This window comes from Physella acuta, unplaced genomic scaffold (assembly GCF_028476545.2).
Source record: "Physella acuta isolate Inbredline_101_S28 unplaced genomic scaffold, ASM2847654v3 ptg000008l, whole genome shotgun sequence".
In the NCBI taxonomy this organism is placed as follows: Eukaryota; Metazoa; Mollusca; class Gastropoda; family Physidae; genus Physella; species Physella acuta.
In genome coordinates, this window is record NW_026731528.1 from 1,380,795 (window position 1) to 1,406,820 (window position 26,026).

General features: G+C 40.5%; 1 protein-coding gene across 1 annotated transcript; it reads left to right on the forward strand.

The window, feature by feature from the left end:
- The first annotated feature begins 1,973 nt into the window (after nucleotides 1-1,973).
- On the forward strand, nucleotides 1,974-26,026 carry LOC131957519 (uncharacterized). The gene is made up of 3 exons (XM_059322333.1): nucleotides 1,974-2,109; nucleotides 10,689-10,949; nucleotides 24,683-26,026. The coding sequence occupies exons 1-3, from the start codon at nucleotides 2,100-2,102 to the stop codon at nucleotides 24,709-24,711; spliced, it is 300 nt and encodes a 99-aa protein (XP_059178316.1). The 5' UTR covers nucleotides 1,974-2,099; the 3' UTR covers nucleotides 24,712-26,026.

The following is a 26,026-nucleotide window of genomic DNA, read 5'->3' on the forward strand; positions in this document are numbered from 1 at the left end:
AAGTGGGTGATGGTGAATTAGTGGGCGTGTCAAGTGGTTGATGGTGAGTTAGTGGGCGTGTTAAGTGGGTGATGGTGAATTAGTGGGCGTGTTAAGTGCGTGATGGTGAGTTAGTGGGCGTGTAAAGTGCGTGATGGTGAGATGGTGGGCGTGTTAAGTGGATGAGTAGGCGTGTTAGACGGGTATCAGTGGGTGTGTTAGTTGGGTAAATGGGCGTTTTTGGTTGATGACAGAGGGTAAGTGGGTGTGTTAGGCCTTATATTTTGTTAGAGAGAGAGAGAGAGAGAGAGCCTTCAGGCTACCAAAACAACGTATGTATCCACAGGCAGCCTCCGAGTGATTTGTTTAGTTTTTGAGTGAACTATTTTACTAGTTAAGTATAGCCCACATTCCCCCCCCCCCCCCTCCATTTGTTTTTATTGAGTTTTTTGTTGTGATCAATCCTCCACCGAAAATCTGAAGCTGTGCCAACATATCTTAAACTCTGGGGGAGGGGGTGGGTGGGTATCTTCAGTTGCTGGAACAATGGTGCTAAAGTGAAACACTCCCCTCCACCTCACCAGAGCGGTAGTACTTAAGGGGTGTCGGCAGTTGTGTAGGGGGTGCTGCGACAGGTGCGGGGTGGGTGCAGGGGAGGGTGCAGGGTAGGGTGCAGGGGAGGGTGCAGGGGAGGGTGCAGACCTTACCGACGCCACCAGGTACACGATTGGTTCGTGACATTGGCAACGACAATATTTGCACAACACTCGCAACAACCGGGATCGAAACCCGATCGGGAAAACAAAATCTTGACGTAAGGATACGAGAGAGTGAGGGGGTACAAAAAATATCAGAATAAATAAATATAAGCTACACATGTTAACCCCTTTCAACCTCCACCCACTTCCAAAAATAAAACGTCAACCAACTTTTTTTTCCTACTGCATCATGGCTCCGTGTATCTAAATAAAACAACAATCCTGACATTTGGGGGTCGTAAAAGATGGAGGACCCAAACCTTCACCTTTGATATCGAGGGCTTAAGAAGTTACCCCACCTGACGTTGATTAGAATTAACAACCCCGACACCCCCCCCCCCTCCTTGGTGCGGCTAAATTAATGAATGCGGAAATAATTGGCATATTTGTTGAAATTAAACGTCATGGTTGATTGGCTAATTCATTTAAAGATGAAGTTTTGGGGTGGGGAGGGAGGATGGTGTGACGTCAACAGTAATTGTTTTATAGTACAGGTAAACTTTACGATGTTGAGTTTACCTGGAGGGGCGGGGGCGGGGGGGGGGGGGGGTTGACACATATTGGAATATTGGAATCACGTTAACAAGGGGCGCAGGCATTTGATGTGGACGAGGAAGGTAGCTCTAGCATGTAGTCAACGATAACCCCCCCCCCCCCCCCACACACACGCACGACTGACTAAATTAGTCACCGTAACAATCGTTTCTTTCTGGTATCTTTTAAGGGGGGGGGCACTTTTCCCCCGAACCCCCACCAGGAGCTCGTTCATTACACACGGACATTAGAAAAATTACATACAAAATATAGACTTTAGCCCCCCCCCCTCCCCCCCCCCCCCCCGTGGAAACTTCAAGTTCACCCCCCAGCACCCACCCCTTCCCAGGGAAGTTTCAAGTCCTATTTCCCCCACCGGATTTCTAGACATCCGCCCAATGCACGCTTTTTCTTTTACTGCGATATCTAGAGAAATTTTATATCTATTTCATATTTTAGAGAAGTTAAAAACTGTGTTTATTTTGCTTTGATTGCAGGTTCGCGTGTTACTGAGTTAATAACCATTGATTAAATTTAAATATTAAAGCGAATCAACTATTTGTGTAAGTGTAAGCACAGATTCCCATTTCTCAACCCCCATTGATTACCTGTAAGTGTAATAAGACAAACGTAAGATTGTATTACACCGCCACAAAACTTGCCCCCGGTAGAGTGACGTAGTCGGTGTGAGTGTGGAATCAAGCCAGCCGCCACCTCTAGCGCCGTTCTCATTCAGTGTGATATTTCGACACGGAGCGTCTCGTCCTCCTCGCTTGTCGCCGTCCCTGGTAGCCGAGGCTCATTTGATTCCACAATCGTCTTAGTACAATGGAAGACAGTAAGTCTCAGTCAATTCTTTTAGCGTTTTAGCTTTCAATTTGCTTATAATACACACGTAGTTTGCGTCGGGTATAAACTAGTTTAGATGGTTTAATACGTTTTATAACTCATTTTTTTTCTTTAAAAAACTCATTTTTCTCTTCCATCTAGATCTAGTTTAGATCTTGACTTTTTACTTTTGTTTTCTTTTGCTCTCCTTTATAATTTAGGCCTATACTCAATAGCTTTTTAACTCTATTTTTTTCTCCTTTTAAATAATCTTATTCTCTTTTTACTATCGGTTTAATGTTATCTATTTCCACTCAATCTTTTTGTATATTATGTATTTTTCTCTTTCTCTATTTTTGTCTTTTTCTTCTCTTTTCCGTTGCTTTCTTTCATAAAATGACTGGGAGAAGAAATAAACTGAAGTATTTTAAGGTGGAAAACACTGTAGCTTTTTCAGTACAAAACACGGGCTATGATGTCGTGTAGCTGTGTCCATTAATGGGGTCTCTGTAGTTAGGGGTCACTGGTCACGTGGTCGCCGGGGTCAAATAGAACACTGAGTGACGAGGTCTGTCTTCGTGATTTATAAACTGCTGTAATCATTTTTATAATAGGACGCGATTCTACGGGTGGGCCAGTTTCGTTTGGTAGCGTTGTGTGGTTGTCTTCAGTCGTTGGTTGTCTTGTGTGGTTGTCTGGTGTGGTAGTCTTGTATGGTTGTCGTGTGTGGTTGTATTGTGTGGTTGTCTTGTGTAATTGTATTGTGTGATTGTCTTGTGTGGTTGTCTTGTGTGGTTGCCTGGTGTGGTTGTCTTGTGTGGTTGTCTTGTGTGGTTGTCTTGTGTGGTTGTCTTGTGTGGTTGTCTTGTGTGGTTGTCTTGTGTGGTTGTCTTGTGTGGTTGCCTGGTGTGGTTGTCTTGTGTGGTTGTCTTGTGTGGTTGTCTTGTGTGGTTGTCTTGTGTGGTTGTCTTGTGTGGTTGTCTTGTGTGGTTGTCTTGTGTGGTTGTCTGGTGTGGTAGTCTTGTGAGGTTGTCTTCTGTGGTTGTCTTGTGTGGTTGTCTTGTGTGGTTGTCTTACCTGGCTCTCTCGTGAAGTATCTAGTTCGCTACCTTGTGGTGTAGGTAGCCTTTGGTAGTTTCCTAGGTTAACCCTATGAAGCACCATGATAAGGTATCATGGTGCGCTAAGTGTAGTAGCCTGATAGGGTACACTGAGGTAGAGCATGAGAACACAACTTTAAGAACCTACTATATCATTATACCAAAGCCTCGCCCCCACACCTATCTATATCATCTCCCTTCACATGTTCAAAGAGAATATTTCCGGCCATTTCAGGTGATACCAGTCATTACCACCATCTTTTTACTGCCCCCGCCCCCCATCAGCTAATTTTATCAACGCCTCTAACAACCCCATTAAGATACGCCATCCAAACCTCACCAGTCTCCCACAACAACTAGATTCTCTAGCTAAGGGTATCTAGTAACAGATCTAACTAACCACAGTCCCCCTGTAACAGCTAGAAGTTCATTGCCAATATAGGTAACGACATCAGTTTAGCAGCTAGAAATCCATTGCTAAAGGTATCAAATAGCCGATCTAGCTTACACCAGTTAAGCAGCTAGGTGCTATAGCTAGAGATATCTAATAGCCGATTTAGTTAACGACACACATTTAGCAGCTAGCTGCTATAGCTAGAGGTATTAAGCACGATCTACGCTTACATCAGTTAAGCAGCTAGGTGCTATACCTAGAGGTATCAAGTAGCCGATCTAGCTAACCACATTAAGCATTAGATACTATAGCTAAAGGTATCTACCTACTGATCGGCGCTGAACCTTGTAAGCCTACATTTGTTGATGTAAAACTAGTGAGATGGCAGTACTTTGATAAGCTGAATCTAACTGAACCGGATTATACCTTATCCTGTCCTCTACCTTTATGTTTACATTTATTTCTTCGTCGTTGAAGTTCCTCACGCTCGAGTTAAACCTATGATGTTTACATGTACCTCCCCCTTCCCCCTCATTTTGTTTAACCAAGGAAAATGTGAACACTGCTCCAACGCCACCTTACCTCATACTTACTTGTATATTCATAAACAAAACCCATAATAATAAAAACAATAAAACAAATACTTTTTTCCCCCCAAATGTGAATAAATTTAAACGTGTGTAGAATTCCCCATACATTTTAGATTATATTATTGCATCATGAAATTAACGTAAAAAAAGGGAGGGGATTCACTTACCACTCCCCCTATTTTTTACCCCCCCCCCCCCAGACGCGCATGTCTGGAAGTGTTTAATGACATAAGCGCTGGGTAACTTGAAGCAATCTACTCATTCAAATCTTTTAAACGTTGTTTTAAATGTAATCTAAGTCAGATTTCTTGGCGCTGTTCATACAGTAAAATGGGTGGGGATGGGTTGGGCTGCAATACAATCCTTCCATTATCTTCTAGCGTTCTCTTTATTTTATTTCCTCTAGAATCATCAAAGTTAATGCCCTTTGAGGAGTCTGTCGAACTCCTTAATATAATTAGATTATTAAATGTTCACAAAAATGATAAATGTATTCAGAAGTTAATTACATCTTATCCGTTCGGTTTTTTATTCCATCGTTTAGATATAGCTGATTAACCTCAAATTAAAGATGGCATTTTTATTGCTAATAATTAAGTTTATAAGTTCGTTATTTAATATCGGACGTTTCTGGCAAACTTTTGTGAGCAGCAGATTACCTCACACCTGCCGCCTAAAGTACCCTCCCCCCCCCCCCCACTTAAGTAGGTCACGACATTTAGAAGGTGAGAAAAATGTGCCTGCTGCTCTTTTTGGGAAGTGGGTCAAGATTATCGCCATTCTCGTCTGCTCCGTGCTAAATCTCCGGCTATCCGTAGAAAAACATAATCCATCAAACGCAAGGGGGACGACTTTTGCTGTTTTTCTATTTCAGGATTATCTACCTGAAGAATATGTCGATTAAATTCCTGGCGTGTCACCTGGGTTAAGTTCCTACAAGACTGGCCTGGGTGTAGATAGGTGAGGGGAGAACTGGGGTGGGGGAGTGGGGGAGTGGGATATCTGGGTTCGTTGTATTTGGCATCAAGCAGATTAACGTACGCTTATTGAGCGCAACATTCACTAACTTGAAATCTATACGCAATTACCATTAACTATTTCAAGAATTCTACCCCCCTCATCTCCCTCAGTTCCCCACTCCCCCCCCCCAACGTATATGTGTGTTAGTTACAACAGGGAGGTAGTACTCAGTAGTACCTGTGACAAAAATAAACTGTAGACTAGACTTGTGTAGTTAAGTCAGTTTGGTAAAAAAAAATTTGATCTTTAATATTTACTACCAGAAAATGTCATGCAATAAATGCAGATTTATTTTATACATCGTTACAATATACATTGTTTAAATGTCGTTATTTTAGGGAAAGATCATTGACCTTTGGCAAAACGACATTAAAATTAATAATGTAACTTATTCGTTCGCTTAAATAATAATAAGTTATTTTACAAGTCTTACGGATAATAGCAACACTATGCCATATTTTTTTAAAAGGAACACAAAAAAATTAAAGTATCAAAACCAACTCATGTAACCAAGGTAAACTACAGCTGCAAAGATTCAGTCAAAAAAGAAACTTTCTGAAAATTCATAACAGATTTCACGAACTCGTACGAAATGTGTTTTGAGTTTGTCGTTAAATATTAATTACCTCTCTTTGAAACGAATCCACGTTTTTAAATCACCTTGCACGTGCGCACGCGCCTTGTTTACATGTCTCACTGAATCTTGTTAAGGATGAATCACTCCATTTCGTTGTCACCCTGTCTGTTTTTAAATCGGCTTTTTCTTTATTTTTAAATATTTTTTCCTTGAGATTACCAAGGATTACCTACGTTGTAGGTTCGCCGTAAACTGTACCCTCAGAATCCAGTGTTTCTTCCAGGCTTTTTTTCTCCGGGGGGGGGGGGGGCACTTGAAATTTTCGGGGGGGTGGGGTAGACTTTCTTCGGGGGGGGGCGCCCCCCCCCCCCCCCCCAGAAGAGATGCCTGGAAGAAACTCTGACGGGGTGGACGGGACACTGTTAAAAGTATATATTTTCTATATAAATTCCATACGCCTCCCCCGAAGAATTGCCTGGAATTGTCAGAATCATACTTCTAACATTGCTTTCATTGATTCCACACCCCGTAGTTAATTTTTTTTTCGGAATCCAACTTTATATTAGGATAATGCAAGTTAAACCCAGTTTTAGATCTCTCATGTGAAGTTCTATTTCAACCGTATTGCCCGTCATTTCTAGCATCATTTATCTTATGACTTCCATGCAAGTTCTTGTGTTTGGGCTGTACTGGCCTTATCTTCAGGTATGTCGTAGTACAGTCGGTGTATTCTAAGCGGTTATCTGACCTTCTATAGGAAGCGCATCCTAGGAAGATACTGGGCCAAAGTTCGGCACGCTACTTTTCCTAAGAGCGAAATCCATTGTGCATATATTGTACGCGAAATATGCGATTTATTTTTGCTGAATCGGCATACAGAAATACATGAGCTAAAAAAGTTGAATATAAATTTTTTACTAAAATATCTGTAGTGGATGGATTTGTTCCCGTGTCACCTTGCTGAGATAAACGTTTTTCACAGCCATGCCACACACAAGCTACTTACCTAGAGTGTGTTCGAACATTGCCAGGTAATGAACAGGTGTGTATGGCAGTTGGTTCCCGTCCTCTGGTACCTGGATGGTTAGCTGAGCTCAGCTCTAGGAGGGGGTCGAGGGGGGTCGCTGATAGCTTATCAGTAGAGATGTGCCTGGTGTAAACATTCAATATGTTCCACGGGAGAAAATCTGGCCCGTTCACGCATCGTACTTGTTCGTTGTGAGCCGTTCACACATCGTATTTGTTCGTTGTGAGCCGTTCACACATCGTACTTGTTCGTTGTGAGCCGTTCACACATCGTACTTGTTCGTTGTGAGCGGTTCACACATCGTACTTGTTCGTTGTGAGCCGTTCACGCATCGTACTTGTTCGTTGTGAGCCGTTCACATATCGTACTTGTTCGTTGTGATCTGTTCACACATCGTACTTGTTCGTTGTGAGCCGTTCACACATCGTACTTGTTCGTTGTGAGCCGTTCAGACATCGTACTTGTTCGTTGTGAGCCGTTCACACATCGTACTTGTTCGTTGTGAGCCGTTCACACATCGTACTTGTTCGTTGTGAGCCGTTCACATATCGTACTTGTTCGTCGTGAGCCGTTCACACATCGTACTTGTTCGTTGTGAGCCGTTCACGTTTTGAGTTATCTGTTGAACTGGGGGCTGTCTGTGTCGGCCGTCCACTGTATCGGCCGTCCACTGTCTGTGTTGGCCGTCCACTGTCTTTATTGGCCGTCCATTGTCTCTGTTGGCCGTCCACTGTCTGTGTTTGCCGTCCACTGTCTGTGTTTGCCGTCCACTGTCTGTGTTTGCCGTCCACTGTCTGTATTGGCCGTCCACTGTGTGTGTTGGCCGTCCACTGTGTGTGTAGGAGGTCCACTGTCTGTGTTGGCCGTCCACTGTCTGTGTTGGCCGTCCACTGTCTGTGAAGGAGGTCCACTATCTGTATTGGCTGTCTATGTTCGGGTGTTGACCGTATAGATTCATATACGTAGATCAGCCACTTTTGAGTTTTAGCCGTCCATTTATGCATATAAGTCGTCAATTTAGGTATATAAGCCGTCCATTTATGTATATAAGCCGTCCATATCTGTGTGTAAGCCGTCCATCACCCCTATCACACCAACAACACCACACACACTGATATCGTCCCTCTCACTAACATATCACCACCAACACTACATATCACCACCCACACTAACACATACCCCACCCACACCAACATATACCCCACCCACACCAACATATACCCCACCCACACCAACATATACCCCACACATCACCCCTCACAGATACCCTACCTGGCTCTCATATACACCACCTGCCAGTTAATGTTCACCCATTAAAACAATATTTACTGTAACAAAAAAACCTTTAATTAGTTTAATTAGGCAACAATAATAATAAACAAAAAATAAGGAAATTAATTCTATAATATTTTGGTTGTTAGAAAGAAATGAAAAAATTGATGATAGTTTACTAGGTGGTCCGTAGTGCTGTCAAAAACTCCATATGTTTCTGTGATCAACGCATCTATAGACCTTACAAATGCTGGGTACCCATTAAAACTGAGTTGGCCTTAATTTTCTTAGGATCTAATAGAGATCCTTACACGTCTTATCCGCTCCAATCCAGGCGACCACACACACCCATGAGCTAGCGAGTACACTCTATTCCAGTTCACGTTTTATGAAGTGTTTTAAACGTTCAAAAAACTCCTGGCTCAGTATACTTAAAAAAACAAAAAGAAAAAACTTCAGTTGGAATGAAATAAAATCCACTTAGTTTTTTTCACACTTTCTTTCCAACCTCCCAAGTCAAGATTTAACCTAAATCCTAACCTGTGTAAAAACAAGTGCATTAACCTGGATCTTGGATAAAAGAGATTTAGTTTCATAACCAATACCATCCTCACTCTACGTTAGATGGGAGTCATGTTTAATTAATTTTAAGACTTACATTAATTAGTAAGATGTGAGTCATGTTTAATTAATTTTAAGACTTACATTAATTAGTAAGATGTGAGTCATGTTTAATTAATTTTAAGACTTACATTAATTAGTAAGATGGGAGTCATGTTTAATTAATTTTAAGACTTACATTAATTAGTAAGATGGGAGTCATGTTTAATTAATTTTAAGACTTACATTAATTAGTCTGTGTTTAACTGCTGTTGTGATGCAACATCTTTAAATAAGCAAAAAAAATAGTTCGTTTCTGTTTTGACTTCATGGCTTGGGTTTGGTTTTGAGTTAGGTTTATGATGGAGCTTAAGATTGTGGTTCTGAGTTAGGTTTATGATGGAGCTTAAGATTGTGGTTCTGAGTTAGGTTTATGATGGAGCTTAAGATTGTGGTTCTGAGTTAGGTTTATGATGGAGCTTAAGATTGTGGTTTTGAGTTAGGTTTATGATGGAGCTTAAGATTGTGGTTCTGAGTTAGGTTTATGATGGAGCTTAAGATTGTGGTTCTGAGTTAGGTTTATGATGGAGCTTAAGATTGTGGTTCTGAGTTAGGTTTATGATGGAGCTTAAGATTGTGGTTCTGAGTTAGGTTTATGATGGAGCTTAAGATTGTGGTTCTGAGTTAGGTTTATGATGGAGCTTAAGATTGTGGTTCTGAGTTAGGTTTATGATGGAGCTTAAGATTGTGGTTCTGAGTTAGGTTTATGATGGAGCTTAAGATTGTGGTTCTGAGTTAGGTTTATGATGGAGCTTAAGATTGTGGTTCTGAGTTAGGTTTATGATGGAGCTTAAGATTGTGGTTCTGAGTTAGGTTTATGATGGAGCTTAAGATTGTGGTTCTGAGTTAGTTTTATGATGGAGCTTAAGATTGTGGTTCTGAGTTAGGTTTATGATGGAGCTTAAGATTGTGGTTCTGAGTTAGGTTTATGATGGAGCTTAAGATTGTGGTTCTGAGTTAGGTTTATGATGGAGCTTAAGATTGTGGTTCTGAGTTAAATTTTCTACGACGTGCCTTCGGTAAATGTGAACATACCTTGTAAATCTAAACATCCATATACACTCTATATACATTCTACGTACACCCCTTCTGATCATGAAATTTGAACCTACCATTGAGAACCTACCATGTAAATCTATCATGTGAACCAACCTATAATTTGAACCAACTTATTATGTGAATCTACCTATTTAAAACTACCTATATGAACCTACTGTATGTGTATGTAGCCTAGCTTTATCAAAACACCCCATTCTTTCCCTCTGGGTATATGAAACAACCTGTCAAACTTGACCTTAGATCACCATCGACGTTTCTCGTTGGTGAGTTAGTGGGTGTACCCTGCAGTTGTAACAATGTCCTTATATTTTATGCTCAAATTTATAATGCCTTCGTTGTTATTTTTTTGTGTCGTGAAGATATGTCTTAATTTTTTACAACAGTACACACTCAGATTAAATAGAAATTGATCCATGATATCGTACCTTTTCTTTCTGTTTTAGACATGCTATATTAAAATATTAATTAAGAACACGAAACACCCTCTCTTCACATGAAATGCTATGCGCGCATTTGACACACCAAGCTCCACCCACTCATTCTTTGCCACACCAAGCTCCACCCACTCATTCTATGCCACACCAAGCCCCACCCACTCATTCTTTGCCACACCAAGCTCCACCCACTCATTCTATGCCACACCAAGCCCCACCCACTCATTCTTTGCCACACCAAGCTCCACCCACTCATTCTATGCCACATCAAGCTCCACCGACTTTACAATTCCACACCAAGCCCCACCCACAAATGAAATGTCTTACCCACACATGATCTACTTTCACCGCACATTTATTGCCCTCACTGCATTCCCCTCCCAACAAATATAACACCCCCGCCACAGAGCCCTCTACACCTGACCCCCAACTAAAATCCCCCTCTCTCTCCTCCAGACGAATCCCCCAACGCCAACGTAGATTTTTTCGACGAGTTCTTCTCCCAGCTGTCGCACATTCTGAAAGACAAGGACGAGGAGACGTGCTACAAGGAGATGTTCCGGATCCTCGACGACAACAGGAAAGGCGCCATCCCGTGCGAGGACCTCCGCGGCATCCTGAAGACCATCCAGGCCCAGGTACAGATGTCCGACCAGGAACTCGACGAGCTCATCGACGACATTGACAAGAACAAGGACGGCAAGGTCGATTTTTCAGGTCAGTACTCACTCACGGTCGACGACATTGACAAGGGCAAGGTCGATTTTTCAGGTCAGTACTCACTCTAGGTCGACGACATTGACAAGGGCAAGGTCGATTTTTCAGGTCAGTACTCACTCACGGTCGACAACATTGACAAGGGCAAGGTCGATTTTTCAGGTCAGTACTCACTCACGGTCGACGACATTGACAAGAACAAGGACGGCAAGGTCGATTTTTCAGGTCAGTACTCACTCACGCACGCCTTGTAGACGACATTGACAAGAACAAGGACGGCAAGGTCGATTTTTCAGGTCAGTACTCCCTCACGCACGCCTTGTCGAAGACATTGACAAGGGCAAGGTCGATTTTTCAGGTCAGTACGCACTCACGCACGCCTTGTCGACTACATTGACAAGGGCAAGGTCGATTTTTTATGTCGGTACTCCCGCAAGCTCGTATTGAATAAATGCGGATAGTTTCTCACAAATTACGTAGTGTTGCAGAATGATTCTTTTAATGAGTTTGCGGCAATGGAGTCTTTTGAAAAATGGGGTTTTACATGGGTAATAATCACAGCCTATGGTGTTAGGGTTAGGGCTACAGGTTAAATGTAAATGGTTTTGTTAGAATTATACTTAGGAAAAAGAAGCGATCCAATGTTGACATTACTACTAAATATTAGTTAACAGTTCAGCAACCGATTTTTAAAAAAATTGACATCATTGCGCACTAGTATAAAATATAACAGTTACTAGAAGTTACTAGAACTATCCTCTGACACCTACAGTGATTGTGTTGTTCGTTGCCAAGGGTTACTTGCCACGACAGAATTTTTCTCTCCGATATACCTTTATGAAACTGTCTACGTTTAAGAAATTTTAGAACCAATTTTTCTGTTATATGAGTTTCTATGACATGTTGAAGACCCCCCCCCCCTTTCACCATGTCATTTGGGGAGGGGGGAGAGAAAAGTCATTTGTTTCATCTTCCCTCCTCCTATAATTTGTACATTAAAGAATGTGATAAACACCTTCACACACACAAAAAAAAATGTTCAATATTTTCCCTCCCAATATCTGGCATGTTGAGGGTTTCACTTGATGGCCAGGAGAGGTTAATTAAGTTATCTTTTGATGAGCTTCTGGTGGTGCCAGACTTCTCGCTCGTGGTCTGCTGCTTCAACTGTCCCGTTGATAACAAGCTGCACTCCAGTCATTAACTAATTGCTTGATTTTATGCGGGGTTCGGTCGGGTATTTTTAGATTTATGTTTTACATACATGTGGAGTCATTTGTAAGCGTAACCTTAAGATTCTTGTTCAAGCTAGTAGAAAGTTAGAGGCAAGCTAGTGGCGAGTTAGTAGCAAACTAGTGGATCGTTGGTGGCAAGCTAGTAGGAAGTTAGTAGAAAGTTAGTGGCAAGTTAGTGGCAAATTAGTGGCAAGTTAGTGGCAAATTAGTGGCAAGTTAGAGGCAGCTTAGTGGCAAGTTAGTAGCAAGCTAGTGGATCGTTGGTGGCAAGTGTGAAGTAAGTAGCGTATAGAACGTTAAAAAAATGTATCCAGAATTTTAACATGCACTGAAAGTCGGGTACACACGTGTTTCTTTAAAAACAAACAGCTGAAAATCTCAACGTGTACGAATTAATTAACTTCCACAAAAATGTTACGCTTGTCAATACAAATTAGATTTCGTAATTTTGTACAGGGTAGTAAGTGCCGATGTGAAGAAAAAAACTTTCGAGCAAATTGCCGTTTATATGTGCGTAGTATTTTATTTTACCTACCTATGTTCTGCCAGATCTTATGAAATGCGCACCAACTAAACGGGTGCACCAATGCGTTAGAGTGTGCAATATGTTATTATGCTGAAGATTTAGGTCAAATCAATCAACAACATAGATGTTTTCACGGAGCTTGTTTGTGTGTCGAAGTCTGCTGCTGAAGTGTGTCCAGGTTTTCAAACAGGCGTTGTCGTGGTTATCGTATATTTTTAAGCTGTTTTGTCTGTGTGGATTCACTGTTTTTGTTTGTTTTCCGTTCTTTGGGCAGAGTAGAGCTCATCTGCTGCAGAGACCTCGGTATATGAAGGGATAGTGTGTTCAGCACTATGCCCAGCCACCTTTGTTTCCCTATCGTAACTTAGGTACCAATCAGCGCTGGGTGGACTCAGGGACGTTCCACTGATTTGGACCCGGATTTGAACTCGAGAGTATCGGGTTAGTAGTCGAACTCTCTACCTCTAGGCCATGCCGTCCCATATGTGTGGATTAGTTTTTCGGATTAGGAGTTCTGTAGTATGTGTGGATTAGCTGTTCAGATTAGCGTTTCCGTCCGTGTGGATTAGCTGTTCGGATTAGCTTTTCCGTCTGTGTGGATTAGCTGTTTTGTTTACTTAATCTCTTCTCCCTTGTCTGTTAGTGCCTTGTGCCTTTTGCTTGGCGTGTCTGTCTATTGTGTATTCATTGTCTTGAGTGTCTTTATAGTTTGGTATGTCTCTTTTGTGTCGCAGGCAGATGTCATGTACTCGATCGTTGTGTAATCACGTGATCTATTAGCGACTGTAGTTTGTGTAGAGCCGAAAAGTCTGTTCTAATCTCATTCCTAGGCTATGGGCGATCTATTTATTAAAAAAATAATAAAAATAACGTTACGGGCACATTGAAGTCTGTAGAAGCCATAATATAAAAAATAAATCTTCGTTTTATTGATAAAATAATATTTTAATTTTTTTTTTTATCATTTTCGTTTTTTATATTGTACATTGTAAATAACTCACACTAAATATTACAACATAAGCAAAAAAACGGTGTTTGTTACCTATACTTTAAAAAAAAACTTAATACATAAAATGAGGAATGCAGTTAGAATTATGTCCCTTGCGCAAATTTTAAACTGCAAGCACTACCTAAACAATGTCACGCGCTAGAGATCACAGCACTACTGCTGGTGGAAACTCATGAAGTATAAACAAAAACATGGGAGGTATAACGTTGGAATCTATAAACGGACAGGTATGACCACGTGATACACATCTGCAGCGTGTGGTGGTGGTGGTGGTGGAGTGGGAGGGGTGGGGTTAGCTTTATAATTAGTACGTCACGCTGGTTTGCAAATGAAAGTAGTTAGGATAGTTCTAAATTTGTTCACAATTTTCAAATAAACTTGACATTCCAGGGATGGATCTAGCTGATGCGAGAAATACACAAGTATTAACAGCACTTACAGTGCAACAGTTTAACGATTTAGCTGCTTCAGCATGGCCAGACGCCACGCGATTAAGGTGTGCAGCTAGGGGTGCCTCTGATGGGGGTGCCCCTAATCTCTGGGGGGGGCTCTATTGTGGGTGTCACTAATCTCTAGGGGCGTCTCTCTGATGTGGATATCACTAATCTCTAGGGGGGCTCTATTGTGGGTGTCACTAATCTCTAGGGGCGTCTCTCTGATGTGGATATCACTAATCTCTAGGGGGGCTCTATTGTGGGTGTCACTAATCTCTAGGGGCGTCTCTCTGATGTGGATATAACTAATCTCTAGGGGGGCTCTATTGTGGGTGTCACTTATCTCTAGGGGCGCCTCTGATGTGGGTAGCACTAATCTCTAGGGGCGCCTCTGATGTGGGTAGCACTTATCTCTAGGGGCGCCCCTGATGTGGGTAGCACTAATCTCTAGGGGTGCTTCTGATGTGGGTAGCACTTATCTCTAGGGGCGCCCCTGATGTGGGTAGCACTAATCTCTAGGGGTGCTTCTGATGTGGGCGTCACTAATCTCTAAACGCACCTCTGATGTGGTGAGCTAATACAAAACTCGGGTGCGCCTCTGAAGGTGGGCTCCACTAGATCCACCTATGCCGTGATGCCTCTAATTTGATGAGACTTGCGGGCTGTTCTATACCGAAGATCAAAACCTGCGCCATGAAACATGAGCTTTGGTCTGACAGCCTCGTTTCAGATTTACCTTCTGATCGTTGCCATTTTTTACTGCTGGGAGCTGGGCCACACCACGAGTTCGTGTTGTAGGGAGTATTATCAAAGTGTGGCTGCATGGTGTGAGTTTGTTGGGGAGGGGTGATCAAATGTGTGGGGTTTTTATTTATCTTATTGTTGTTTTCATAGATCAAAAAGTTGCTGTCGTTCTTCAACAGGGTGTTGTCAGAGAATAAAATAGCTGGTGTCATAGATGAAATGGTTTTGTGGGTGGTAGGTTGGTAGCGGGTTGGTTAGCTGGGTGGTTGGTTGGTTGTTTCGTTGCATGGTTGGTTGGCGGGTTGGTTGGCGGGTTGGTTGTTAGGCTAGTTGTCCACTTAACAATTCTTGCTGTATGTTTTCTTAATGGTCAGGTATCTGACAAGTTGATTTTGTGTGTATCAGGATGTATCAAGGTTTATCTGTTTTGTATCTGTTGTGTATCTGCAGTGTATCTGCTGTGTATCTGGTGTGCATCTGGAGTGTTGCTTGTATGTAAGATATGTCTGGTCTGTATCTGGGGTGTATCTGCTATTCTTTGATAAAGATTTAAAGAAATTCAATTTTGGCTGAAGTTCAAATTTTTGTATTAAGACAATCAACTGCATCATTTGATCTTATGTGGTTTATGTTCAGCTCTAATCCTATAATCCTCTAATCCCATCTATAGATCAGGCAATTAAAAAACTTCCACTTGAATATTGGCACCTCACCATGATGTTTAGAAAATATAGCGTCAAATTTGTTACGTTGCTAAGGAAATGGGACATCACTCTAGCGTAGAGATAATAGATTTTTTAATACAAGGGACGTAATCCCGTGGTTCGTTTTATCAGTATTTATTCAAATGTGGAATAACAAATGTTTTAATGTGTTCGTCAAGACAAAAAAAAATGTAATAAATATTTATTGAAGTGTGGGGCGAGACGCGATAAATATTTATTGGTTGGTGTGGGAATGTGAGGTGAGATGGTGAGATATGTTACCTCACTCACGTGGTGATACCTGGCAGATGGCAGGGTGAGATACTGGGTTGACGCATGGAGGTAATAAATCATTGGTTACGTAATATGGGTGTGGGGGGGGGGGTAAATTAGGGGAAATGAGAGCAACGTGGAGAAAATGTGAGGGAGATGAGAGGAAATGAAAGAAAGATTTGGGGTGTGGGGGAGAGGGTAGGGGGGAGCAGGGACAAATTAAGGCAAGGACCAACACATGAACGGTAGATGGAAATGTGGAAATTGGAGCCGGTTAACCGCATTACAGTAAACTGACACAAATCAGTGCACACAATGAGGTACACGCACGCACACACACACACGCACACACGCACACGCAACTACAAACACATGCATACACAACCTTTCCATACAGGCTAGAACGTACAACATTAATAAAAAATAGCATGGATACAGACACTAACACACAAACACACAAACACACACATACAACACAGAGGTTTTCTCCACAATATCAAGTAACCCACTCCATCCCCCCTCCACCCATTCCCTCCTCTGTCCCACTTACCCATTTCCACCCTTATGTAGGCCTACATAATTTGTTATGACACACATAATCTATTTGCCTCAACATCCTCATTATGTTACACGCTGTACCCACATTGTTATATAAGCAAAGGTTAAAGGTTAATGACTAACATATTAGTCCTGCATTATCCAATTCCCAACCTAATTTTACCTAACCCGCCTCCCCCTGTCTGTATTAATTACCAAGTATCCAATTAATATATGAACAAAACTAACGACTGCCTACTGTGTTAAGTACAATGTTTAGAATGCCCAGAATGCCTAGTTATGGCATCGGGACAGGTATGGGGGGAGGGGGGCACCCCCAGTGTGACATCACCTCGGTGGAGGGCACCCACACTGTAGCATCACCTCCCTGCACTGCTGGGTAATTATTGTCCTACTTCTGCTAATCACGTGACGCCACATTCGCACCGAATGCCTGTCTTTGAAGCCGTGTCTCTTACGAACAGATAGGCAGGTTTTTTTGCTCTCAACAATCTGGCATTAAAAAACAATCCCCAGGTACGTTATGTTCGCTATATAGACAACTCTAGCCGTGAAGCATTCTCTCCCCTGAGGTAAAAAAAAATATTACCAGGTTGTATAAAAAAAATCTGGCAAACAAATCGGACATTTTTTTGGTGCGTCTCCGCAGAACAAAAGATCATTGTACAGATCTGCATATCAGATTGGCACTGGAAAACACAGGAGATTCAATCATACCGGTGCAATCACCAGCAAGATTGGCGGGCTGATCAATCATTGCTTGCGGAAAGTAAACACTTAACTAAATTAATAAATAAGCCGAGCATTGATTTAAAACAAACATGGCCAAAACTCTTCACGGGAATGATGGATATAAAAGTTAACATAGCTCGTGAACCTTTTCGTTTTCGTTTTGTATTTTGTTTTTTAAAATTAGCCCTAGTTGTTAGTGTCGCCTATGTTATTTGCACAATGGTTTAAAAAAACATTCCACTCACAAATAATACTATTCCGATCTCCACCCCCCTCACCATCATAATTTACACCTCCCCCTTCCCATTTCGAATCAACGCAACAGATGTTAAAACAATAATTAGCTTCTAATAGCTGGTCTAACAATAACTAGCTGCGAATAGCTGGCCTAACAATAATTATCTCCGAATAGCTAGTCTAACAATAATTAGCTCCTAATAGCTGACCTAACAATAATTATCTCCGAATAGCTGGTCCAACAATAATTAGCTCCTAAACGTTGGCCTAACAATAATTATCTCCGAATAGCTGATCTAACAATAATTAGCTCCTAAACGTTGGCCTAACAATAATTAGCTCCTAAAAGTTGGCTTAACAATAATTAGTTCCTAATAGCTGGCTTAATAATAATTAGCTCCTAATAGCTGGCTTAGAAACAAAAAGTTCACATTTCTCATCTTTCATCTATAGAGGCCATGTGTGTGATTTATCTATAGAGTGTGGGTGTGATTTATCTATAGAGTGTGTGTGTGTGTGATGTATCTATAGAGGGGATGTGTGTGATTTATATATAGAGGGTGTGTGTGTGTGTGATTGCTTTTGGCGCAGCTTTCCCACAATTCTGGCACCAGTCTGGGTTTCATATATTCGTTCCTACACGACTAGTATTTGGTTCCTACACAACTAGACCTTGGTTCCCACACGACTAGATATTGGTTCCTACACGACTAGATATTGGTTTATACACGACTAGTATTTGGTTGCTACACAACTAGACATTCGTTCCTACACGACTAGACTTTGTTTTCTACATGACTAGACATTGCTTCCTACACGACTAGACATTGTTTCTGACAAGAAACAACGGCAAATTAATGATCCGTATATAGCCTACAGTTTTTCCTTAGTACTTTTGTAATCTGAACCACACATTTTAATTGCCTTTTTGAAACCTGTAAATCTGCATCTGATGCATCCATTAATGAACTAACACACAAGACACTGCACGTATGGCATAAGCTTGATACAGAAATTGTATCAAAAACTAGGTAGATCTTAATTAATTAATAAAGCAGTATTTTATTAAATCTAATTCCTAAATTAATAATTGGGATTTTTTAGAAATATTAAAATGTAAGTGTAATTATGAGTCATTTAATTTTTAAAAATACAAATGTATCAGACTGCTGTCCTATTCTTTAACCAACCCCCACCCCCTCTCACTCCAAACAAAATTACGCCCTGGTGTCAGGGTGGTCCAGGTCAAGAAAGATGGAATTATTTAGATCAGCCATTTTAAAATGTAGAACTGCGCTAATGAAGTGGGTTGCACCAAAGAGACAGGTAAGAGTAAATGAGAATGTCAGAACCTCATACGCTAACAACATTGGTGCTAGTGGCCCGCTCAGTAAACAGCTGTTCTCTGCTTGTGCGAGAGTTATCTCAGAAGTTACTACCCTTGTCAGAGAGTGCTGCACACTATTTCGTTTTATAATTTTACTTCGGACTTATTCTGTCACTAAAAATTTTCATACGATTTTAAAAAAATATTTTAACATAAATTGTAAAAATAAATTATTTTTTAAAAAATTTCATTAATATGTTTTCGAATTATTCAATTAACTTTCCAATAATTAAAAAAAAATTACCCTTTACTTTTTTTCAAATATAATATTTCCGTAAATTACTTGATGTTAAACATTAAATTATCTACATCAATTAACTATAAGCGGTCTTGAATGTTAGCTGAAATACAAAAGCTAAACAAGCACAACGTGGCTAAGGCTAAACAAAAGATATTAGCTGTTTTATCCTGGTCAAGTACCCTGTGGGGACGATGGATTCAGGCGGGACAGCTCATGATCGCTAACTTCAAAAGTTCCTTGTTTGGACCCGGGGCATACGAGGCTTGTTAGCTGGGGTCAGTAACCTATCTAGGAGAGAAAATTTCAAAAAATCAAATTGGGTGGAGACAATGGCTATGGAAACAAATCCAGAGAAAAACAGGCTGAAGTCAGTGTCGATTGGCGGTATGGTGCCTTACATGTTGACTCAGAATACCAGTGTTTCTTCCATACTTTTTTTTCCGGGGGGGGGGGGGGGGGGAACTGGATATGGGGGGTGGGGTAGATTTTCCGGGGGGGGGGTGCGAACACTGGTAAAAGTATATTATCTATAGAAATTTCCATTTCGTTCGTGGGAGTTAGAATTTTACTTAATTGTGTTAGAGGATATCCCCTTCAATATACAGTCAAGCACCAATGAGATAAGGAAAAAACACTCTGTCTTACAACGCAGCTCCCACCTAAAATTTGCTCGTCCCAACCTCTCCCCAATACTCCCCACCCTCCCCTCCCCACGTTGTAAATCTTAGCATGAAGCCTGAACTCCTTACCCCACGTGTGTGACGTCATTTAGCAGACCCACAACGGATGTGGATATGTTTGTTTTTTTCAGCCGAACGCTGCACACTTAATCATGTAATTCTTTGTACTGATTTGCGTGTTAAAACGTTAACAGGAAAACTCGAAAAACTAAACGCCCCAGCTTTCCGAAACAAATCTTAGTCTGTGACGTAGCGAGTAAAAATGGTGGGATCGTCAAGCTCAACCAATATCGCTAATATTTTTCTCTTTCTATTTTTTCTCCTGCCGGGAGTGGTAATCCCAGCATTCCTTCATGCTTAAACTTCCCGTGAACAGTTTCATTGATCAGCGCGTTCTGCGCAGAGAATCGTTTATTGACAAAATAGATGAAGGAAAGTAAACAAAACCAGCCTTGTTGATGGGACTGCTGGAACTACTTTTTATGGCGCATGTAGGGCACTTTGTGTCGTCCGCGTACATGGGTGAATCACCGCTTATTAAGTAAACTTGACAGTCGATGTTCTAGCAAACGACCTCCTCCGCCTCACCACTGAACAGAAATCAAAATAAAACAAGGAGTAGACGTAAAATGTAGTTTTCCGAGACCACGGCAAATATTATATAATAAGATTAGGTCTGTGGCCAGTCCGATTTCCGTGTAACAATTACTTAACCAAACCAGCAGAATTCCTATTCTGATTTATTTTTTTTTTAAATCAAAATTTTTCGGACGTTTCAAGTTGAGCTCGAACGCGAAATATCTGGTTAACAATCAAATCCCTACTAAAATTAAATTTACTTTTCTATGTACAAAATCCGATTTAAAATTGGATGATGGTTTAAACCTGGGAACCGAATAAAAACAACCGTATTAAAGTCACAGGATCAAACCCAACTGCAGCGAGATGACGCCAAACAGGGATTCATTTTCAACAAATCAAACCCGAATAACTCATTTTGATAATTGTTTCTATTTTCTTCACAATTTTTCCAATAAGAAAAATGTTACATTAAAATAATAATCGTTTTATCGAATTATCTACAAAAGTAGGCCTATATCGCCACGATTATTACATCTTTAATCCATGTAATTTCGCGCGCTAGAATGTAATTAACATTGGGCAAACGATCGAATGAGTTTGATGTTTAGCCAAACTCTTTTAATTAAATGCTCACCTGCGCTCTTGGGGCGACCGTTACATCATGTAAACACGGGGAGTGGGGAGGTTTGGGGGGGGGGGTGAGGGAGAAGCAAGACTTGGTAGGATTGTAAAAAAAAAATCTAATCAAAGACGCCCAAGTGCTACCATAGTTTACAGCCCGTGTGGCCAGCGGCAGTCGATTATTGAAGCCAATTTCAAGCCACGTGTTGGCCCGTAGATGGGAACGTTTCATTTCGCTGTACTTTCATACGCAGGTCAGGTCACATGTGGGGGATGATGAGGCGACCGCCTCAGGGGCCAAATACAAAAATAGAAACTTAACGGATAATTTAGTTATAGGATAGTTCTATTGAATACAAGAGTGATAGAAAAATACATAACAATGTTTATTTTATTTGATTGTTTAACATAACCAATACAATATTTTGCTTTTGTCAGTTTTCACTGAAATCCCCAATCACCTAACGTAGCCCATATTATTCACATGCATTTGTAACTAGAAACGCATCCTACATACATTTATTATTCCTTTATGGCCCCCAGGACGGTTTTGGACAGCTCTCTTTATATTCGCCCATGTAAGCCCGGCAGCCCTTGTCTTTTCTTCTACAGTCCTTCTCCATGATATCCTTGGCCGGCCTACTTTCCTCTACCCCTGGGGATTCCAGTCTAACGCTTTACTCGCGATACTATCCTCTCCCTTTCTCCTATACACACACCTTTAGTAATGTATTTACTCCAACCTAAATTTTAGCACCTATAACACATAAACAACATGCACATACTTGTGTCTGTCTCGTAAATTACCACAAGCACCACCACACCACCTATAGCACACACACACGCGTGGACACACACACAGACACGCAAACAACAAACACACACCTCTTACAAAAAAACGTAACTTATCTCGACCAAATTCTGGGTAGGATTTAGCCCCTTAATAGAACTAATTCCAACCTTCCTACATACAATTACCTAACACACACACACATACACACGGGGACGCATCTTACCGAACATACATATTTACATATGACATCTAGACTTGATGTTTACAAAACAACCTACGAAAAGCTATTTTGGTTGTTTTACCCAAACAAAAACAAATAATGGAGTTAATCCAATTTCGCTGTCTAAAAATACCGAGCGCCGCAGGTGTCATTCTCCATAATTCTCGTCTAATAGTAAAAATGTGCAGCGAGTTAGTAGGCTTGATACGATTAACAGCGGACACTACACAAACGTCATGTAGGGAGAATTAGTTTAGTTTGCCCACGGGTTGTTGGATAATAAAAGAACTTTACCAAATATTTAGATTTTTACGAACAAAATACAAACGTTATTTGTAAAATTGAAGCTTTAAACAAAACTGTTCTGGTTCGTAGCTGAAATTTTAAAATTTAAAAGTTCATAAAACGAATTTTACTTTTTTTTTAAATTGTCGGCGTAATAATATAATTTTATTCGAATTTTTATTAGTTAAAATTTATGATTTAACAAACAAATCCTCTAGTTTGTAAATTCTAATTGAAGAGATTTGACTACGAAATGTTATTCTTTTGTCGATTGTTCCAGATATTCTTGGCTTGACTGTTCACATTTTGTTATGTGTGCTGGAATAGAAAATTCGCGCATATTCATCCCTGTTTTTAAAACTCCAGAAAAGCTTCGGTGTTTAGAGAAAAAAACACACATCAGAGTCAAACAAAGTTATGTGGATATGATATAAATCCATGTTTTTAAACTACAGAAAAACTAAGGGCTGTAGAGAAATAAAAAAAACATCTTACTGATTGATTAATGAAAGGAAATGTAATTAACCGTTTCTTAATGAATTCTTTGAACAGAAATTCCAACTTTTATTTTAGCGCTACACATCTTACACACAAAACGAAACAAAAACAACCCTCAGAGTGTGGAAGGTCAGACATGTTTTTAAATATTTTAAAAAAAAATCACTCTTCTTTGGATGAAAAGAGGGATTCTTTTAATGTTGTGTTTTTTCCTAAAGAATAATCCCTTTCAACACGTTTTGTAACAGGTACTAAAGCAAGAAATTAATCGAGCGTGCCTAAAAGTGAAACATCGCTCACCCCCCCCCCCCCCACACACACATCTGCAACACGTTAACACACCCTGCCAACATAGTTCACATTGTCCCCCCATGTCTAGTGAAGGTCGTGGTAATGTGTGCAACCAGAACTGGGGAAGGGGGGGGGGGGGGGTTGGCAAAGTACCAAAAAAAATCTTGTTTGAACAGACAAGTGATCATACATTCAGACACATATTACATCTTTTGACTAAATACCATATCACCAACCGTAGAAAAAAAACCCACTAGATCATCTCATTCAAATAATACTATTTCTTTGACAGGATATCCGTTGTAAAAACTTTCAAATTATTCACTTCACCTCAATTTTTGTCTTTGTCATTGTTTTTCACACTCTCAAAACTAATTTTTTCTTGACCCCTGTTGCTCCTTGCCTGAACAAACCTCTGTCAAGATCCTCAAAGCGAGACTTCACAGTTACTGTATTATCGGCCGCGTCTATACAGGTTTGACTTCTCCTATTTCTGTCACCGTTTGTCTATCCTAGTTTCTGGTACCGCCTGGTTTCTAGTTCTGGTTCTGTCCCCTGGTCTATAGTCCTGGTTTCCACCCCTAGTTTCTGTTCCTGGTTTTACACCCCTATTTTGCTCCCATTTTCCTCCCTTAGTTTCTAGTCCGAGATGTATCCCGATTTCCAGATTTCTAAGTTTGGTTGTGTCCCCTGGTATTTATCTTTATTACATTGCTTCCCCTACCTAGTTGCCTCCCCTGAACTATGCGTTAGATTTTTGCCCTAGTTCCAGACTCCTTGTTCACCAACAATGTCAGAGGAAACGGAAAACGCGTCACGTTTTGACGGTTGACATTTGTTAAGGTGATGAAACCTCAGGTGCAAAATCTCGTTCCGTTTACACGACATTGGTCGCATTAGCTCGGGGTTATCGCCGCTTGCTGTGGTCGGTGCTCTTTTATGTCGAGCTGGTTTACCTGGGCAGAAGTCTGTCTTCAGGTGCCCGTCGCTAACTGCCTACAGGTGGCTGTGTCTGTTTACATCAACGCCTATTACAAGTGCTTTTTTTTTTACTCTGGCATTTAGGTGCTGCATCGTTTTCTTAGACGTGCAAAAATACGTCAACATTTGCACGTTTAAAATTAAAAAAAAATATTTCTAAGGAGAGAACCGCAATATGGCATACACAGACTGATGTTATCTTAAATGTTTTACATGTCTAGAGGTAGTTTTGTAAGCCTAGGGGGGGGGGGCATCTTTTGAGGCTTTGTAGGATACATATCAACACTAACATAACAGTGTTGCTTTAAAAAGACTGAACAGTTTCTAAATCATTCAGATATACACCAGCATAAGCTTTATATATATATATATATATATATATATATATATATATATATATATATATATATATATATATATATACCAGTGTCCTTCCTGTTATTGTAAACGTTCCACCTTGTAGAAGGTTAAGGTGGTGACATTTACCTTGCAGGAGTAACAGAGCATTACATGAAAAACACCTTTTGCTGATGACTGGTATTTTGGTGAGAAAAATAAACTATACCCCACCGACACTTAGCTGACACAGTAGCTTTAAATCGTTTATTTATTTCTTGAGGTGGGGATGGTATAAATTGTGTTTGTTTGCCAGATTTTTAAGAATAAAAAGCCTAATTCAATTTTCTTTCATTTTACTTTCAGAGTTTTACAAGTTCATGTTGAAGGAATGATGTACTCCAACCGCCTGTCAGATTTCTATCCTCTTCATCGTCATCAGCGTCATTCCTCATCACCACGTCATCACATTATTACGTCATCCAAGTAGCAATTGGATCCCGAGTCTAGAGTGACGTAGATTTATATTTTTTTTTGTTTGTTTGTTTAGAAACAAATTATCGTAGATCACGTGTTCCTCAACAGCCAATCACAGACGATTCATCGGCCTGTTAGGGACTACAAACTGTGCAATATTTATCTACATCTAATGTGGGGGGAGCTACATGAATGGAGACATTCAGCGACTTGATATAGTGACCCGGAAGCGACCTTGTCTGTGTGTCTTTTAGAACAATTTGAGCAACATATCAAATTATAAAATCAATGGACTTCTACATCAAACAGAAACTGCTGGTACTTTCAATATACTTGAAAGTTTAATTCTAGAGAAGTTCAGATTCAGTAAAATCACCTAAACGTTGGGACTTTTTTCTCCAATAGAAGAATCAAGGCAGGTAACTACGTCAAAGGGATTGATACAACGGTAATTTGCTTCGTGAGGCGTCTTCGGGACTCACCGATTGTGATTTTTAAACCTTCAAGATACTTGACATATGTCAATGACATCTGACATGGTATCTGTCAATGACACATGATAATAATACTGGCTGGCTGGCTAATACTGGCAATTTAAATATCTGCATAAATATTCATTGAAGATAAACGGTGATTTTTCGTTGGCTCTTAAAAGCAAATTTACTGCCATGGTCTCAGAACCATCTGCATACAGTACAACCTAATGGCTATACTTCAATCTACTTGGTTGAAATCTGCCCATCACCCAGCGACGGGATTTCCTGTAATCCTACAATCCTACAATCCTACTGACTTTTATCCAGTAGAGTGCTAATGAACTAAACGAACTTGTTTTAAAAAAGTGCCCAGCATGGTCGCCCAGTCGCTCGTGTGAAAGATGTCAAAGTGCGCATGACCGAATCTGTGTTCCGGAACTTTCAAATTGTAAACAACTCACTCAACGTAAAAACCGCCCTCGCCTGCTATCTCAAAACAAACACCTTTTGTCGTATTTTTTTCTCCACATTTAAAGGATGACTTTTTTTCTACACTGGAAGATAGTTGGATACTTCTCCATTATTAGTCGGTGAAAATTAGAAACTGTTTTAGTTTTTTTTAGTTTTCTTGTTTCCTAGAGCAAGTATTGTCTGCTTCGCTGTGTAGGTGATCACACTCATCACTTCAACATGATATTGTTTGTACATCGAGATTCACTATTTGATTGTTATGATTACAAATTTCTTCCGCCCCCTA